Genomic DNA, 18,850 nt, shown 5'->3' on the forward strand with positions numbered 1-18,850 from the left:
GGTCATGGCACCCATCACTTGGCATGTCACCTCTTTGTGTGTTACTAAGGTCACTCTGAATTATTTTCTCAGGAGCTCTGGACTTTGAGCACATAGAGGAGCAGGCAGAGGGGATATTTGGTGGAAGGTAACTGTTGTGATACACTAAACCTGCAGCAGTTTAGTTATTGTTTGATACTTGACCGTGTGCGCGTGTGTGCGTTTGCCTCTGTGTGTGTGTGTGTGTGTGTTTGTGTGCGTGTGCATGTGCGTTCGTTTTACATATGTTTGCTTGTGTGTCCACATCCAGTGAGGAGAACACCCCGTTAGACCTGGATGACCACGGTGGTAGGACCTTCCTGAGGGTCCTTCTCCACCTGACCATGCACGATTACCCTCCCCTGGTGTCCCGAGCCCTCCACCTGCTCTTCAGACACTTCAGTCAGAGACAGGAGGTCCTACAGGCCTTCAAACAGGTACACTCCTACTACCCACCCACTGTATATACTAGTGATGCGTGGGTCAGCTATTTTCTGACCTGCAGTTTTTTTTAAACTAATTAAACAGACCTTCACTTGCCTAATGTAATATTATAGAAACCATGACCTACATCTCATTCAAAGTTGCCAATTCCAAATGCATGAGTAGATTGTTTAAACATTTCTCAGAAAGACTAGGGTTGAGTTTATCTGCATCACAAAAGCATAACCATTAGCTGTAATTATATGCCCTTATTATAATGCACTTATTGTATGTCTGTCAGAATATGAATGCCTGCTAAATGACTACAATGACAAATGTACTGTTGTCTTGTCATACATGCAAAATAATAATACATATTCACTTTCCTAGAAGTTACTGTACTCATTGTCCATATTTTCCATTACAGTATGTGGTCTACCCATGACCCATCACTCACACTTACGTAATATCCTTAGAATTATACAATTATCCAAGTACCACTTAGGCTTTTAGTTTAGCTTGACCAGGAAATGGCTGCATGACTTGACCAGGAAAACCTGCAGTTATAACCTCCGAGGGCCCAGAGTTTGTCCTAGTCAAGGCACATGGTCAGGTAAAACTATTGTTCGACTCTAATCATAAACAACCATCCCACACMTGGTATCCTCCATACTGGTGTCCTACTGGTCTGTTGTCCATGCCTCCAGGTGCAGTTGCTGGTGACCAGTAAGGATGTAGAGAACTACAAGCAGATCAAGTCAGACCTGGACCAGCTACGCTCCATTGTGGAGAAGTCTGAGCTGTGGGTCTACAAGAGACAGGGGCCAGATGAGGGCATGGACGCTGGGGAGGGCTCTGCAGAGTCTCAACACAAGAAGGTACAGTAGTAGGCATCCACAGACCAGGAGTTAGCCACCTAGCGCTTAACTCTCTGCAGTGGTGTATAGTACTTAAGTAAAAATACTTCAAAGTACTACTTAAGTAGTTTTTTGGGGTATCTGTACTTTACTATTTATGTTGTTTGATAACTGTACTTTTACTTCACTACATTCCGAAAGAAAATAATGTACTTTTTAATCCATATATTTACCCTGACACACAAAAGTACTTGTTACATTTTGAATGCTTAGCAGGACAGGAAAATGGTCCAATTCACACAATTATCAAGAGAACATCCCTGGTTATCTCTACTTCCTCTGATCTGGTAGACTCACTAAACACAAATGCTTAGTTTGTAAATTATGTCTGAGTGTTAGTGTGCCCCTGGCTATCCGTAAATAAATAAACACGCAAATTGTCGCAAATTGCCTTTCACTTTGACTTTAGTAATTTTCTATTAAGGTATCTTTACTTTTACTCAAGTATGACAATTGGGTACTTTTTTTACCGCTGGCTCTCTGTGTTAAACTATGGCAATATAGCTTTATTGTTAGCTAAGCTCGCTATCCTTTGTGAGAGATGCATTGGCTAATGGTCTTGTTCTGTTTGTTCGTTAGGGTGACTCCAACTCGGGTGGCTCAGACAAGCCAAAGAAACCAGAGAGCACCAGGAGCTACAACTACAGAGTGGTGAAGGAGGTGAAGTCTAAACAGTCTTTTCAACTTTTCAGTATACTGTATTATCTCTGGGATGGATAGGGCTATGGTTAAAGGGATACTGCAAGATTCTGGCAATACCTTTTTACTTACCCAGAGTCAGATGAACTCGTGGATACCATTGTTATGTCTCTGTGTGCAGTATGAAGAAAGTTAGAGGAAGTTTTGCGAGCCAAGTAAGTAGAACAATGGCTAAATTGCCCAGAATCTTGCAGTTTCCCTTTTTACCCCCTTTTCTCCCCAATTATCATGGTATCCAATTGCTAGTAATTACTATATTGTCTCATCGCTACAACTCCCGTACGGGCTCGGGAGAGACGAAGGTCGAAAGCCATGCGTCCTCCGAAACACAACCCAACCAAGCCGCACTGCTTCTTAACACAGCGCKCCTCCAACCCGGAAGCCAGCCGCACCAATGYGTCRGAGGAAACACCRTGCACCTGGCYMCCTYGGYTAGCRCGCACTGCRCCMGGCCCGCCACAGGRGTCGCTGGTGCRCGATGAGACAAGGAYATCCCTACCGGCCAAACCCTCCCTAACCCGGACGACGCTAGGCCAATTGTGCGTCGCCCCACGGACCTCCCGGTCGCGGCCAGCTGCAACAGAGCCTGGGCGCGAACCCAGAGTCTCTGGTGGCGCAGCTAGCGCTGGCGATGCAGTGCCCTAGACCACTGCGCCACCCGGGAGGCCCTTGCAGTTTCCCTTTTAACATAGTTGAGCTAGACCCTCTCTCTCCACTTGTTTGTCTCCCCCGTGTGTGTGTATGTGTGTAGATTCTGCTGCGTCTCAGTAGGCTGTGTGTTCAGGAGAGTCTGTCCGGCAGGAAGAGTAAGAAGCAGCAGCAGAGACTCCTCAGGAACATGGGAGCTCACACCGTGGTGCTGGAGCTACTACAGATCCCCTACGAGAAGGTACTGCTGTTTGTGTGTGTGTGTGTGTGTGTCTGTGTGTACTCGCAATCCTTTCATCCTCTGTGTTATCTCCAGGGGGAGGACGTGCGTATGCAGGAGATCATGAAGCTGGCCCACCAGTTCCTGCAGAACTTCTGTGCAGGGAACCAGCAGAACCAGGCTCTGCTCCACAAACACATCAACTTGTTCCTCAATCCAGGGGTGAGACAGACCGCACTGACCCACCATGACCTCACCACTGTTATTACTTTAACCATGGCATTAGCACTGTCTTCCTCTAATAAAATAAAACGTTTATGTACATCAAGATTTCTGAAGATGTACCAATTCAATGTTGATTCAGAATTAACTCTTTCTCTATCTTTTGTATCTCCCTCCCTCCCTCCATCTCTCTCTTTCCTTCCCCCTCCTTTCTCTCTCGCCTATCAGATCCTAGAGGCTGTCACCATGCAACATATCTTCATGAATAACTTCCAGCTGTGCAGTGAGATCAACGAGCGCGTGGTACAGCACTTTGTCCACTGCATCGAGACGCACGGCCGCAACGTCCAGTACCTCAAGTTCCTGCAGACCATCGTCAAGGCCGAGAGCAAGTTCATCAAAAAGTGTCAAGACATCGTCATGGCTGAGGTAACTATCTCATCATCACCCTGTTGTCTCATTGCCAATTTTTTATTCTGCCCAGCCAATCGTATGACACATTTGTCATTGAATCAAATCATAACCACACAATGAAATCATATTGTATCCTACACAGTTTGTTGTATTTTTCGATCCCTTTCCACACATAAAATACCCGGCATTCAACTGTTCCATAGTCTATTTCGTTCCATTGACTTAGTATATGTTTCTTCTCTGTCCCTTTCTTCCCCTAGCTGGTGAACGCTGGCGAGGACGTGCTGGTATTCTACAACGACCGTGCGTCCTTCCAGACCCTGGTCACAATGATGCGGTCGGAGCGAGACCGTATGGATCAGAACAGTCCTCTGATGTACCACATCCACCTGGTAGAGCTGCTGGCTGTCTGCACTGAGGGAAAGAATGTCTACACTGAGATCAAATGTAACTCTCTGCTGCCTCTGGACGACATAGTGAGGGTGGTCACCCACGAGGACTGTATCCCTGAGGTGAGCTGAGGAGATTCAGGATGGAAGATGCAGAGTTTAGGGCTAGGGAGAAGGGTGGGGCTTAAGGAGTTAGGGTTAGACTTGAAGGTGTAGAGCAGAGGGCTGTGGATCCTCAAGTCTTCACAGGCCTGCCATTCATCATCTAGCCGTCCCCATAATGGCCTGTCTGCCCTTGTTCCCGTCTCACTCTTATGGACAAGTCATTGTCCACTATCTGTCATCTTTTCGGTCTTAGACAGTAGTGAGCCCTACTCTACAGGGACAAACTCAGAACAACCATGGCCCCTAGATTAGTCAACTAACAGGCCCCAATCACTGTGCCCTGCCCTGAGGTAGAGTCACATCAGGATGTATTCATCATCATTGTAAATCAACTCCTTGAGCTATGGACAGGGTGTAATGAGTGTGCTCAACGCTGTCCTCTCCAGGTGAAGATAGCCTACATCAACTTCCTGAACCACTGCTACGTGGACACGGAGGTGGAGATGAAGGAGATCTACACCAGCAACCACATGTGGAAGCTCTTTGAGAACTTCCTGGTGGACATCTGCAGGGTGAGAGACTTATACAAGACAGGAGCTGTGTTTGAATACTCCCCATACTAACTGTGCTATTTGTGATGTGAATTGAGTATATATTATGCTTACTGGTCATAGTATGTTGTACTAAATTCTCCAAAATATTAAGTATATACGCAGAGGACACTATTTCCGTACTTTAGGGCCCTTGATGCAATTCTTCAGGAAATGGGAATGATATCACATTGTTTTCAGGTTTCAAGAAAATGGTGGAAAATATGCCACCGAAGTCCAACAATAGCGGATACTAATTATGACAAATGCTAACAATGTTGAGCAATGTAATAAAGTAATTACTTTTCAAATAAGTTACCTTACATGTTATGTTGGCTGACAATTTGTTAGCTACGCTGTCCTTATGAACCACATAGCATATCATTACAGCAGTATGTACCGGTATGTTAGCTAGCTACCTAAAGTTAGTTGGCTACTTATACATCAAACTTGCCAGTATATTAACTATAGGCTATCTAACTAACTACCCAATGTTTATTGATTTGATTATTCCTGTCATTCTTAGGTTAGCTAAATGGTCTAGTCGTTGTGCGTTCTCAATGGACATTCGGGTGCTTTCGTAAGTAATTAATTTACGAGTAATCAACACTGGTTGAATATGGCCGGTGTCAGTTAAGTCGGCAAAAAAGCGTAATTAAATTGTTGCCAGCAACACAGTTAGTCACCAACGCTCTGGATAACACGGAAACTGCCTAACCAGCTCKGCTAGGGCGAGTACAATGGTCAGATTGGTCACTCTCATTTGTGTCTGGAAGTAGCTAGCAAGCTAGCCAACGTTAGCTTGGGTGCATGACTGCCAGTGTAAGGTCAGATCGCTCAAATCAACCATACTCCTCGGCCCGAGTGTCCAGTGTCCGCTCCGAGAGCGAAACGCTCTGAATATACAAATGGACAATCTGACAACGCTCTGAATTTAAGAGCACACTCTGGCACTCCATATTGAATTTAAGAAAAAAATGTCTAACTATAAAAAAAAAAAATAACATCATAAATATTCCCTTACCTGATGATCTTTCATCAGAATGCAGTGCCAGGAATCCTAGTTCCACAATAAATCGTTGTTTTGTTTTGGAATGTCCATTTCTTCTGTCGAATTAGCAACTTTGGCTAGCATGGTGTTGTCACGTGTCCATGAAGATTTTATGCATGAACGAAAAATTAAAAAAGTCATAATAAGTAGCGAATAAACTGGTCAAACTCAGTTGATAATCCATCTTTAGGATGTTTTTCAGAAATATATCCAATAACGTCCCAGACGGAGCATTCTTCGTGTCTACCTAACGCATTGCAGAAAACGATATGACAAACCCAAGTGCGTAGCCAGGTACTACCATATGGCTGACCTCTCACTCCAACGACTCCCATCCGGTCCCAGAGAAGGCTAGAGACTTCATTCCACGTTCTACTGCCTGTTGACATCTAGTGGAAGGCGTATGAGTGCATACAGATCCATAAATAAAAGACAATTGAATACACAATGCCTTTCACAGAGACCCATTTCAGAATTTTCACTTCCTGTTTGGAAGTTTGCCTGCCAAATGAGTTCTGTTTTACTCGCAGATATAATTCAAACAGTTTTAGAAACTTCAGAGTGTTTTCTATCCAATAGTAATAATAATATGCATATCATATGATCTAGGACAGAGTACGAGGCCGTTTAAATTGGGCACGATTTTATCCAGAAGTGAAAATGGCGCCCCCTATTTCCAAGAGGTTAAGTTTTAATGCTAGCTAGCAACTTACCTTGGCTTCTTGCTGCCCTCGCGTAACAGGTAGTCAGCCTGCCACGCAGGCTCCTCGTGGAGTGCAATGTAAGGCAGGTGGTTAGAGCGTTGCACTAGTAACCAGAAGGTTGCAAAAACGAATCCCCGAGCTGACAAGGTAAAAATCTGTCATTCTGCCCCAGAATAAGGCAGTTAACCCACCGTTCCTAGGCCGCCATTGAAAATAAGAATGCGTTCTTAACTAACTTGCCTAGTTAAATACAGTTGTAAAAAAAAATAAAAAAAATAAATACCGATTACCGATCGTTATGAAAACTTGAAATCGGCCCTAATTAATCGGCCATTCCGATTAATCGATCGATCTCTAACGTCAAGCGTAAAAAATAGAACCAAGTTCTATTTTAGCGCCTGCCTACGCAGATGCTCGTTGACGCGCGCAAGCAGTTTGGATGAAATGATTGTGTAAATTTATTTGATTGTGTGAATTTATTCTTCACACGCAAAGTGCTTCACACGGGTGGCGTGGTCAGCATGTTAGGTGGCCCATCCAAGACTTTTCTAAGTAGAAATAACCAGGCAAGAGTTATACGTCTGAATGACTGATGAGAATGGATCAGTTTCAATCAAACTTTTTATAAAAAATATTAAGGAAATTTAGCACAATAGCATAATTATTAGCATAAATACAGTTTATCCTCCCTATACTAAACTATAATATACTTGTAATAAATCCGCCCCTTCTGAAAACTCATTGTTCCTTCACTATACTATACAAAGGCCTGGATTTCCTACAGTATTCAGAATGTATAGATGTCATAAGTGCAGTACAACTGCAGGTGAAACGGGAATGAGTTGTGTTCACCTTGTGACCTCTGCAGGTGTCCAACAACACGAGTGACCGCAAACATGCCGACACGGTCTTGGAGAGCTATGTGACTGAGACGGTCATGAGCATCGTGACCACCTTCTTCAGCTCACCCTTCTCCGACCAGAGCACCAGCCTGCAGGTAACCAACGGCCACCCACATCCCTACCCAGAAAAGAGAGGGACGTTCTGTCAGAGGAACCAAGGTCTTTCGGAGAAAGCCAGTACAACCTTCCTTCCTCTCAGTTTTCACAATCTCATTTGCCATTTATGTTATCTTTCTATCTTGGAACATGGAGTTTGTCATAATCCCGTAGAGCTAGCCTTAGAGGGCTGTAGCCTACTCCTGTCACAGTCTATAATGATTGTTATCATGGTGTCACTGAGTGATGTTTTCCTGTTGTACACGGGAGTCATAACCTTGGTAGAGAGCATTTAGGACAGGGACAGTGGTGGACATCTTGAAACATGGAGATCAGACTGGGACAGGGAGAGGTTGAATATATCTGCAAACACTCCAGCCAGCTGGTATGCACATGCTCTTGAGGACGCGGCCGGGGATACCATAGGGGTCGGCTGCCTTGTGAGTATTTACATGCTTGAAGGTCTTACTCACGTTTGCCACAGTCCTCTTCAGTAGCAGGGGCTCTCGTAGGAGGATCGGTGTTGATTAGCTCGAAGCGAGCATAAAAAGTGTTTTGCTCGTCTTGGATAGAGGCATCGTGTTCTCCACGCAGCTGGTTTTCCTTTTAGAATCCCCAATGGTTTGAAGTTCTTGCCACATGCATCTTGCGTCGAGGCCATTGAAGTGTGATTCCACTTTGTCCTTGTACTGTCTTTTTGCGTCCTTGATTGATTTCCAGATTGCGGCCACCATGTTGTTTCACAGGGCTAGGTGGAGGTATGATTTGTAATGGTGGAGCCTTAATAGTTAGTGTGAGTCGGAAGCATCCATGTCAAGTATACAATAACATGGTTATATAAACCTTATAGTATAATCTAGTTAATCAGTTTTTTATAACTCAATTATTCTACCTCTCACTCCCCACTCCCCTCTGCCCTCTCCCGTCTTTCCTTCTCTCCTCTCCCTCCTAACCCTCCTCAGACCAGGCAGCCAGTGTTTGTACAGCAGTTACAGGCAGTGTTCAGAGTGTACCACTGTAACTGGTTGGTCCCAATCCAGAAGGGCTCAGTGGAGAGCTGTATCAAGGTGCTGTCTGACGTGGGTAAGATGTACAACACATTCATTACATTAACCCCCAACACTACTGTAGCTCCGATTTACATCTCCAACAAAGACCCCTCAAAAYAACCTGGCTTCTATTAACTACTCTACTGTATGTATAGATTTGACCAACTGTATAACACTTTATATATTGGGGTTGTCAAAGAAATCCAACTTGATGTTAGCCATTTGTTGGTCATTTGTTAGTCAAATTCCCTGATGAGGCAGTGCTATTATGATTGGGATGTACTCTGGAGATGAGTGTTGTATAACATCTTCCTTGGTTGTGTGTACAGTGCCAGTCAAACGTTTCGACACACCTACTCATTCATTGTAGAATAATATTGAAGACATCAAAACTATGAAATGACACCAAAAAGTGTTAAAAAAATCAAAATATATTTTAAAGTAGCCACCATTTGCCTTGATGACAGCTTTGCACACTCTTGGCATTCTCTCAACCAGTTTCACCTGGAATGTTTTTCCAACAATCTTGAAGGAGTTCCCACATATGCTGAGCACTTGTTGGCTGCTTTTCCTTCACTCTGCGGTCCAACTCATCCCAATTGTAAAGGGAAAGTGGGATACCTAGTCAGTTGTACAACTGAATGCCTTCAACTGAAATGTGTATTCCGCATTTAACCCAACTTAACCCTCTGAATCAGAGAGGTGCGGGGGTCTGCCTTAAATCAAAATCCACATCTTCAGTGCCCGGGGAACAGTAGGTTAACTGCCTTGCTCAGGGGCAGAACGACAGATTTATTTCCCCTTGTTAGCTCGGGGATTCGATCCAGCAACTTTTCGGTTACTGGCCCAATGCTCTAACCACTAGGCTGCCTGCTACGAATTGGGTTGAGGTCGGGTGATTGTGGAGGCCAGGTCATCTGATGCAGCACTCCCTCACTCTCCTTCTTGGACAAATAGCCCTTACACATCCTGGAGGTGTGTTGGGTCATTGTCCTGTTGAAAAACAAATGATTGTCCCACTAAGCACAAACCAGATGGGATGGCGTATCGCTGCAGAATGCTGTGGTAGCCATGCTGGTTAAGTATGCTTTGAATTCTAAATACATAATCGACAGTGTTACCAGCAAAGCACCATCACACCTTCTCCATGCTTCACGGTGGGAACCACACATGCGGAGATCATCCGTTCACCTACTCTGCATCTCACAAAGACACGGCGGTTGGAACCAAAAATCTCACATTTAGATTATCAGACAAAGGACAGAGTTCCACCGGTCTAATGTCCTTTGCTCATATTTCTTGGCCCAAGCAAGTCTCTTCTTCTTATTGGTGTCCTTTAATAGTGGTTTATTTACAGCAATTCAACCAAGAACGCCTGATTCACGCAGTCTCCTCTGAGCATTTGATGTTGATGTGTCTGTTACTTGAATTCTGTGAAGCATTTATTTGGGCTGCAATCTGAGGTGCAGTTAACTCTAATGAACGTATCCTCTGCAGCAGAGGTAACTCTGGGTCTTCCTTTCCTGTGGYGGTCCTCATGAGAGCCCGTTTCATCATAGCGCTTGATGGGTTTTTGCGACTGCACTTGAAGAAACTTTCAAGGTTCTTGAAATGTTCCGTAYAAACTGACCTTCATGTCTTAAAGTAATGATGGACTGTCGTTTCCCTTAGCTTATTTGAGCTGTTCTTGCCATAATATGGACTTGGTCTTTTGCCAAATAGGGCTATCTTCTGTATACCTCCGCTATGTTGTCACAACACAACTGATACCTTCCTATGTCAACACAACACAACACAAGGCACACCTGTTAATTGAAATGCATTCCAGGTGACTACCTCATGAAGCTGGTTGAGAGAATGCCAGAGTGTGCAAAGGTTGGCTACTTTGAAGAATCTCAAATATATATATATAAAATATATTTTGATTTGTTTGACACTTTTTTGGTTACTACATGGTTCCATGTGTGTTATTTCATCGTTTTGATGTCCTCACTATTATTCTACAATGTAGAAAATAGTAGAAATAAAGAAAAACCCTTGAATGAGTAGGCGTGTCCAAACTTTTGACTGGTACTGAATGTGATAGCTAAAGGGCGGGCCATAGCCATCCCAGTGGATCTGGACAGCCAGGTGAACAACCTGTTTGTGAAGTCCAACAACATCGTTCAGAAGACAGCCATGTCCTGGAGAATGTCTGCCCGTAACGCTGCACGCAGAGACTCAGTACTGACCACCTCCCGAGACTACAGGAACATCATCGAGAGACTGCAGGTGGGTACACTGTTTGTGAGTCTGTCTGAGGAAYGAGGCTAGGGAAATGTAATCCCTCCTAAATTCATAGATGTTGCTCTACACGTGCAAGGACTGACAGACCATGACATCCAAGCGATAATTTTGAAGCTATACATTGTTTGTTTACATTCTTGTTGTTTGTGAACAATGGATTAATAAAACCTTATATTTTGGATTATGATAAAGACAGACAGTTGTGTTAAGCTCATTAGCCCTTTATAAGTTATATTCTTCAAGAATCAGTGAGTGAATAAAGAATTGAAATGAAAGTTATCAACTTCACAAATCCCAGACCAGCTTAAATTTTTTGTACCTCAGTGTGTTAAAGAGGTAGTGCGAGATTTTGGCAATTAAGCCTTTCTCTACTTACCCAGAGTCAGATGGGCAGTTGTGAACTAGCACAATTGCTAGCTATTGCTCACAAAACGACCTACAACTTCCTTCAAACTTCAGTCAAAGACACACAAAGGGTATGAGTTTCTGACTCTAGGTAAGTACAAAAAGGGCTTCTTTGGCAAAATCTTGTACTATCCCTTTACCACATTGAGGCACAAAAAGTTAAAGCTACAGTCTGGGATTTGTGAAGTTGGTAACTGTCATTTAAATTCTTTATATTTACTCATTGATTCTTGAATAATATAACTTATAAATGCCTCGTGAGCTTAGCACAACTGTCTTTATCATTAATTACCAAAATCTCGCACTATCCCTTTAACTCGCTCCCTTTTTCTCTGCCCGTCTTTCTCTCTCCCCCCTTTCCCTCCCTGTCCCTTTGTCTCTGTAGGACATAGTGTCAGCTCTAGAAGACCGCCTGCGTCCGTTGGTCCAGGCTGAGCTGTCTGTCCTAGTGGATGTGCTGCATCGGCCAGAGCTGCTCTTTCCTGAGAACACAGACTCCCGCAGGAAGTGTGAGAGTGGCGGCTTCATCTGCAAGTACGTGTGTTCACACTAACAATCCCCACGCTAAACAACGTATACAGTGTATGGGATAGTATGTAGCAGAGGTGGGACCAAGTCATTGTTTTTGGTGTAAGTAAGTCTCAAGTCTTAGCACTCAAGTCCCAAGACAAGTCCCAAGTCAAGACAGGCAAGTCCGAGTCAAGTCTAAAGTGAAGACGGTCAAGTCTCAAGTCTTTAACTTTGAGTTTCGAGTCCTAAACAAGTCATTATGTGCTTTTTCTCACCTTTATTTAACCAGGTAGGCTAGTTGAGAACAAGTTCTCATTTACAATTGCRACCTGGCCAAGATAAAGCAAAGCAGTTCGACACATACAACAAAACAGAGTTACACATGGAATAAACAAACATACAGTCAATAATACAGTAGAAAAGGTCTGTATACAGTGTGTGCAAATGAGGTAAGATAAGGGAGGTAAGGCAATAAATAGGCCATGGTGGCGAAGTAATTACAATATAGCAATTAAACACTGGAATGATAGATGTGCAGGAGATGAATGTGCTACGCGTGCTCTTCACCAAATGTAATACCATTTCATAATTCTAACAAGAGTAATAGTTAGTATATTACATTTAAGCAAATCATGAATGCTTTTAAAAATATCTATATATTTATTACTTTCCAAATAAATGTTATATTTCTATGGAAATACATGGGTAGCCATGAGAAAGACACCCCCCCCGCCCCCAATAGTGATCGACTATTGAGGATCGCTATGGGGTGCAATCGGCGATGTAGGCTTGTACACAATCGCCCAACCTTGTTTTAGGAACGTCAGGCAGGATTTAGGCTACCAACCGCCTAGCCATTTGTAGCTCAATCTTGGGTGCAATGATCACGTTCCCACACTGACTGACTGTGTGGAGGCTCATTGATTTAACTTTACGCTAGCCAACATGATACACTAGTAAAGTAATAAAATATATAGCTGTCTGCTATATTAGCCACGACTTATTGTTTTTTGTGCAGCTTCAAATGTCGAATGTGGAAATGTGGACTTCAGTGCACAACACATCAGCTGTCTGTGACCAGGTGAAAAACATTTCTAAGCCAAACCTTCATGTCATAACTGCTAACTGCTACACATAGCCTACTTTGTTACCATATTATCGAACATCATAGTCAACATAGAATAGAAGTAACGCATTAGTAAACCCGCTACAATTACAGTACAGTGTACAGTCAGCAAGCAGTTTAGCAGTTACACCGGCGGGCCCCGGTGGCAATAAACTATTAAAACCAAAAGCTTCCTTGACTTGGAAGGGTTCTCGTGTTGGATAGCCATAGCCAGCTAGCTAACATAGCATCCTTCTCTGTTTGAGCCGGGTGTTTTGAGGAGGCGAAACTATCTAGTGAAAAGTAAAATACTACGAAATATAGCTCTATCTCTCTCCCTCTCCCTTTCTCTCTTGCTTCTCCTTCAAATTTGAAGAAATGTATTTGTTGAAAACTGTTCAACTGTTGTCTTTCTCTCTCTCTGAGTCAACTACTCACCACATTGTATGAACTGCAGTGCTAGCTAGCTGTATCGTAAGCTTTCAGTTCTAGATTTATTCTCTGATCCTTGATTGGGTGGACAAAATGTCAGTTCATGCTGCAAGAGCTCTAATACAGTTGAAGTCGGAAGTTTACATACACTTAGGTTGGAGTCATTAAAACTTGTTTTTCAACCACTCCTCAAATTTCTTGTTAACAAACTATAGTTTTGGCAAGTCGGTTAGGACATCTACTTTGTGCATGACACAAGTAATTTTTTCAACAATTGTTTACAGACAGATTATTTCACTTATAATTCACTGTATCACAATTCCAGTGGGTCAGAAGTTTACATACACTAATATGCTTGACCAGACCGGCACGTCGCGTGCGCGAGCGTCGCAAAATAATTTAGAAATCCATGTTATTCAATTATTGCACCCACACTGCTCGCTCGCGCCAACGAGTGTCTGCGGGCTAAAATTGAAGTCATTCCTATTTCTGACGCAGATCGCGCTGAAGTCCTGCCTCTCCCATCTCCTCATTGGTTTATAGAAGCAGGTACCCACGTGCCATCTCCTCATTGGTTATACCCACGTGGGTGATTGAAAGATGAACTTTGTTGCCGGTTGTCGTGGTAATGCAATGAAAGTTTAGATGCGATCACCATATAAGTTCTAAGATGAAAAAGCCTGGATGGAGAAGAGATGACTAGAAACGATTATGTTGCCGTTTTATGTGTGGATTTATTCTCGGAGTAGAGGTCCTTGTGCATTTCAGGTAAAATAACAACTCAATGTTTATATCCCAGACAAATTAGCTAGCACAGCAAGCTAGCTAAATAGTACAAATTAAAGTTAGCTAGCAAGTGCAAGCTAACTAGCTAATTGCCATACATGTTTAATGCTTTTCGACCTGTCCCAAATTAATGTCATTGGTTCAGAGTTTGTTTTGATATTTTAACCTGCGTGTCGTGATCGCGTTTGGTGTGGGGGGGCAAATACATTTATGCACGATAGTGACGATGGGCACGCGCGCAGCTGGTTTGGGTTCGTGTAAGTTGACTGTGCCTTTAAACAGCTTGGAAAATTCCAGAAAATGATGTCATGGCTTTAGAAGCTTCTGATAGGCTAATTGACATCATTTGAGTCAATTGGTGTACCTGTGCATGTATTTCAAGATCTACCTTCAAACTCAGTGCCTCTTTGCTTGACATAATGGGAAATCAAAAGAAATCAGCCAAGACCTCAGAGAAAAAAAATAGTAGACCTCCAAGTCTGGTTCATCCTTGGGAGCAATTTCCAAATGCCTGAAGGTACCACATTCATCTGTACAAACAATAGTACGCAAATATAAACACCATGGGACCACGCAGCCCTACCACCATATCGCTCAGGAAGGAGACTCGTTCTGTCTTCCTTAGAGAGTAATGTACTTTGGTGCGAAAAGTTCAAATCAATCCCAGAACAACAGCAAAGGACCTTGTGAAGATGCTGGAGGAAACAGGTACAAAAGTATCTATATCCACAGTAAAAAGAGTACTATATCGACATAACCTGAAAGGCTGCTCAGCAAGGAAGAAGCCACTGCTCCAAAACCGCCATAAAAAAAGCCAGACTACGGTTTGCAACTGCACATGGGGACAAAGATTACTTTTTGGAGAAATGTCCTCTGGTCTGATTAAACAAAAATAGAACTGTTTGGCCATAGTCACCATTGTTATGTTTGGAGGAAAAAGGGGGAGGCTTGCAAGCCAAAGAACACCATCCCAACCGTGAAGCATGGGGGTGGCAGCATCATGTTGTGGGGTGCTTTGCTGCAGAAGGGACTAGTGCACTTCACAAAATAGAAGGCATCATAAGGAAGGACAATTATGTGGATATATTGAAGCAACATCTCAAGACATCAGTCAGGAAGTTAAAGCTTGGTCGCAAATGGGTCTTCCAAATGGACAATGACCCCAAGCATACTTCCAAAGTTGTGGCAAAATGGCTTAAGGACAACAAAGTCAAGGTATTAGAGTGATCATCACAAAGCCCTGACCTCAATCCCATAGAAAATTTGTGGGCAGAGCTGAGGAATGGGCCAAATTTCATCCAACTTGTTGTGGGAAGCTTGTGGAAGGCTATCCAAAATGTTTGACCCAAGTTAAACAATTTAAAGTCAATGCTACCAAATACTAATTGAGTGTACGTAAACTTCTGACCCACTGGGAATGTGATGAAAGAAATAAAAGCTGAAATCAATCATTCTCTCTACTATTATTCTGACATTTCACATTCTTAAAATAAAGTGGTGATCCTTACTGACCTAAGACAGGGAATTTTGACTAAGATTAAATGTCAGGAATTGTGAAAAACTGAGTTTAAATGTATTTGGCTAAGGTGTATGTAAACCTCCGACTTCAACTATACACACACACACACACACACACACACACACACACACACACACACAGACACTTCCGTTCAAAAGTTTGGGGTCACTTTGGGGTCACACATTTGCTTTTTTGAAAGAAAAGCATATTTTTTGTCCATTTAAAATAACATCAACTTGATTAGAAATGCAGTGTAAACATTGTTAATGTTGTAAATTACTATTGTAGCTGGAATCTGCTGATTTAAAAAATATATTTAAAAAATAAAAAAACATTTAATGGAATATCTATGTAGCCGTACAGAGGCCCATTATCAGCAAATCATCAAATCAAATTTTATTTGTCAAATACACATGGTTAGCAGATGTTAATGCGAGTGTAGCAAAATGCTTGTGCTTCTAGTTCCGACAATGCAGTAATAACCATCGAGTAATCTAACCTAACAATTCCACAACTACTACATTATACACACAAGTGTAAAGGGATAAAGAATATGTACATAAAGATATATGAATGAGTGATGGTACAGAACGGCATAGGCAAGATGCAGTAGATGGTATCGAGTACAGTATATACATATGAGATGAGTAATGTAGGGTATGTAAACATAAAAGTGCATAGTTTAAAGTGGCTAGTGATACATGTATTACATAAAGATGGCAAGCAAATAAAATGCAAATTAATTACTTAAAAATCATACAATGTGATTTTCTGGATTTTTGTTTTGGATTCCGTCTTTCGCAGTTGAAGTGTACCTATGATAAAAATTACAGACCTCTACATGCTTTGTAAGTAGGAAAACCTGCAAAATCAGCAGTGTATCAAATACTTGTTCTCCCCACTGTACATATACATTATATTAAGTGGCATTGTTTAAAGTGGCTAGTGATACATTTTTGATCAATTTCCATCAATTTCCATTATTAAAGTGAGCTGGAGTTGAGTCAGTATGTTGGCAGCAGCCACTCGATGTTAGTGGTGGCTGTTTAACAGTCTGATGGCCTTGAGATAGAAGCTGTTTTTCAGTCTCTCGGTCCCTGCTTTGATGCACCTGTACTGACCTCGCCTTCTGGATGATAGCGGGGTGGACAGGCAGTGGCTCGGGTGGTTGTTGTCCTTGATGATCTTTATGGCCTTCCTGTGACATCGGGTGGTGTAGGTGTTCTGGAGGGACAGCAACCATTACTCCTGTGTTCCAATTGCACGCTAATCCAAGTTTATAATTTTAAAAGGCTAATTGATCATTATAAAACCCTTTTGCAATTATGTTAGCACAGCTGAAAACTGTTGTGCTGATTAAATAAGCAAAAAACTGGCATTCTTTAGACTCGTTGAGTATCTGGGGCGTCATTATTTGTGGGTTCGATTACAGGCTCAAAATGGCCAGAAACAAATAACTTTCTTCTGAAACTCATCAGTCTATTCTTGTTCTGAGAAATGAAGGCTATTCCATGCGAGAAATTGGCAAGAAACTGAAGATCTCGTACAAGGCTGTGTACTACTCCCTTCACAGAACAGCGCAAACTGGCCCTAACCAGAATAGAAACAGGAGTGGGAGGCCCCGGTGCACGTCTGAGCAAGAGGACAAGTACATTAGTGTCTAGTTTGAGAAACAGATGCCTCACAAGTCCTCAACTGGCAGCTTCATTAAATAGTACCCGCAAAACACCAGTCTCAACGTCAACAGTGAAGAGGCGACTCCGGGATGCTGGGCTTCTAGGTAGAGTTGCAAAGAAAAAGCCATATCTCAGACTGGCCAACGAAAAGAAAAGATTAATATGGGCAAAAGAACACACACTGGATAGAGGAATTCTGCCTCGAAGGCCAGGATCCCGGAGTCACCTCTTCACTAGACCCTGCCACATCTCGCAATCTTYTTGATTGCCTTGCAGCGGGACTAACTATAAACTAACTGTTTATATTCAGCCATGTACACATGTACCCAGCTGTGACGATAACTGACAATAATTATTTTGGGAGGTAATTTGGCCAGCATTTGATTGTAAGGAATTCTAGATCAGGTGAACAGAAGGACTTGAGTTCCTCTCTGTTATGATTACACCATGAGTCGTTAATCATGAAGCATACTACCACGCTCTTCCTCTTCCCAGAGAGGTGTTTATCTCTTACTCTCTTAGGCTGATACAGAGAGACTCATCCATGCTTTTATTACAATCAGGCTTGACTACTGTAATGCTCTCCTGTCTGGTCTAGCCAAGAAAGCCATTGGTCAATTGCAAAACATACAGAATGCTGCAGCACGGGTACTGACCAAGACCAGACGGAGAGCGCACATTACACCGGTTTTAAAGTCTCTGCACTGGCTGCCTATGAGTTTTAGAATTCATTTTAAGATTCTTCTATTGGTTTTCAAATGAATCCATGATTGTGCACGCCGATACATATCAGACATCCTTTTAAGTTATGTACCCAAGAGGTCCCTCACGTCCTCTGGCACTGGCCTTTTAACTATCCCAAAGTCTAGGACCAAGAGGCATGGAGAGGCCTCTTTTTATAGTTACTATGCCCCTTGCCTCTGGACTACCCTGCCAGAAAACCTGTGGGGGGCTGAAGCTGTGGACATATTTAAAGGGATCTTAAAACACAYCTTTTTAGCTTCACTTTTCCTTAGGATGCTTTTTTTAGTCTTTCAGTTTTAAATTGTTATTCTTTTGTTTTTTATCCTCATGTTTGTTGTGTAGTAAATATTTGTTTTTATTTTCATTTTTTGTATTAGTTTTTTTCCTGTGAAGCACATTGTGTTGCATTCATGTCTGAAATGTGCTGTATAAATAAAGCTTGATTTAATAACGGGATGCAATTTGGATACCCAAGCTATAGGCTTCTGTAGCTATGCGCAAATGACAGTTATAGCGCCAAACCTACCAAGTTGATTTATGATTTCTAGATTTTTAATTATATGCCCGGACTTTTCACTGTGTTTTCTACAATTTGTATCGTGTTAAATATTTGCCACTATAGGTAGCCACCRTCAGTTATACCCACATACATGTATAACTGTCACTGACTTTAGTGTTAGTTTCTTTAAATATTTTGTTTAAATCAAATCAAAGTTTATTTGTCACGTGCGCCAAATACAACAGGTGTAGGCCTTACAGTGAAATGCTTACTTACAGGCTCTAACCAACAGTGCAATTTATATATTTTTTAAAGGTATTAGGTGAACAATAGGGAAGTACAGAAATAAAAACAACAGTGAAAAATAACAGTAGACTCGCTACTTGTTTACCTGTCACGTTTGTGTGGTTGTTCCTGAGGATCGCTAGCAATAGTGGATCA

The 18,850-nt window shown here is 42.4% G+C and overlaps 1 protein-coding gene across 2 annotated transcripts in view; it reads left to right on the top strand.

The window, feature by feature from the left end:
* The window catches only part of LOC111966193 (inositol 1,4,5-trisphosphate-gated calcium channel ITPR1), a 157,992-nt gene that overhangs the window by 88,038 nt on the left and 51,104 nt on the right, over positions 1–18,850 (top strand). For both annotated transcript variants that reach the window (XM_023990646.2, XM_023990654.2), the window contains exons 25-37: positions 73–127; positions 290–455; positions 1,149–1,319; positions 1,938–2,018; positions 2,809–2,946; positions 3,022–3,147; positions 3,376–3,576; positions 3,822–4,073; positions 4,502–4,627; positions 7,269–7,397; positions 8,361–8,481; positions 10,534–10,718; positions 11,524–11,672. In XM_023990646.2, the coding sequence (XP_023846414.1) occupies positions 73–127; positions 290–455; positions 1,149–1,319; positions 1,938–2,018; positions 2,809–2,946; positions 3,022–3,147; positions 3,376–3,576; positions 3,822–4,073; positions 4,502–4,627; positions 7,269–7,397; positions 8,361–8,481; positions 10,534–10,718; positions 11,524–11,672 (1,900 nt within the window). The remainder of the gene's footprint in view (positions 1–72; positions 128–289; positions 456–1,148; positions 1,320–1,937; positions 2,019–2,808; positions 2,947–3,021; positions 3,148–3,375; positions 3,577–3,821; positions 4,074–4,501; positions 4,628–7,268; positions 7,398–8,360; positions 8,482–10,533; positions 10,719–11,523; positions 11,673–18,850) is intronic.

This window comes from Salvelinus sp. IW2-2015, linkage group LG1 (genome assembly GCF_002910315.2).
Source record: "Salvelinus sp. IW2-2015 linkage group LG1, ASM291031v2, whole genome shotgun sequence".
In the NCBI taxonomy this organism is placed as follows: domain Eukaryota; kingdom Metazoa; phylum Chordata; class Actinopteri; order Salmoniformes; family Salmonidae; genus Salvelinus; species Salvelinus sp. IW2-2015.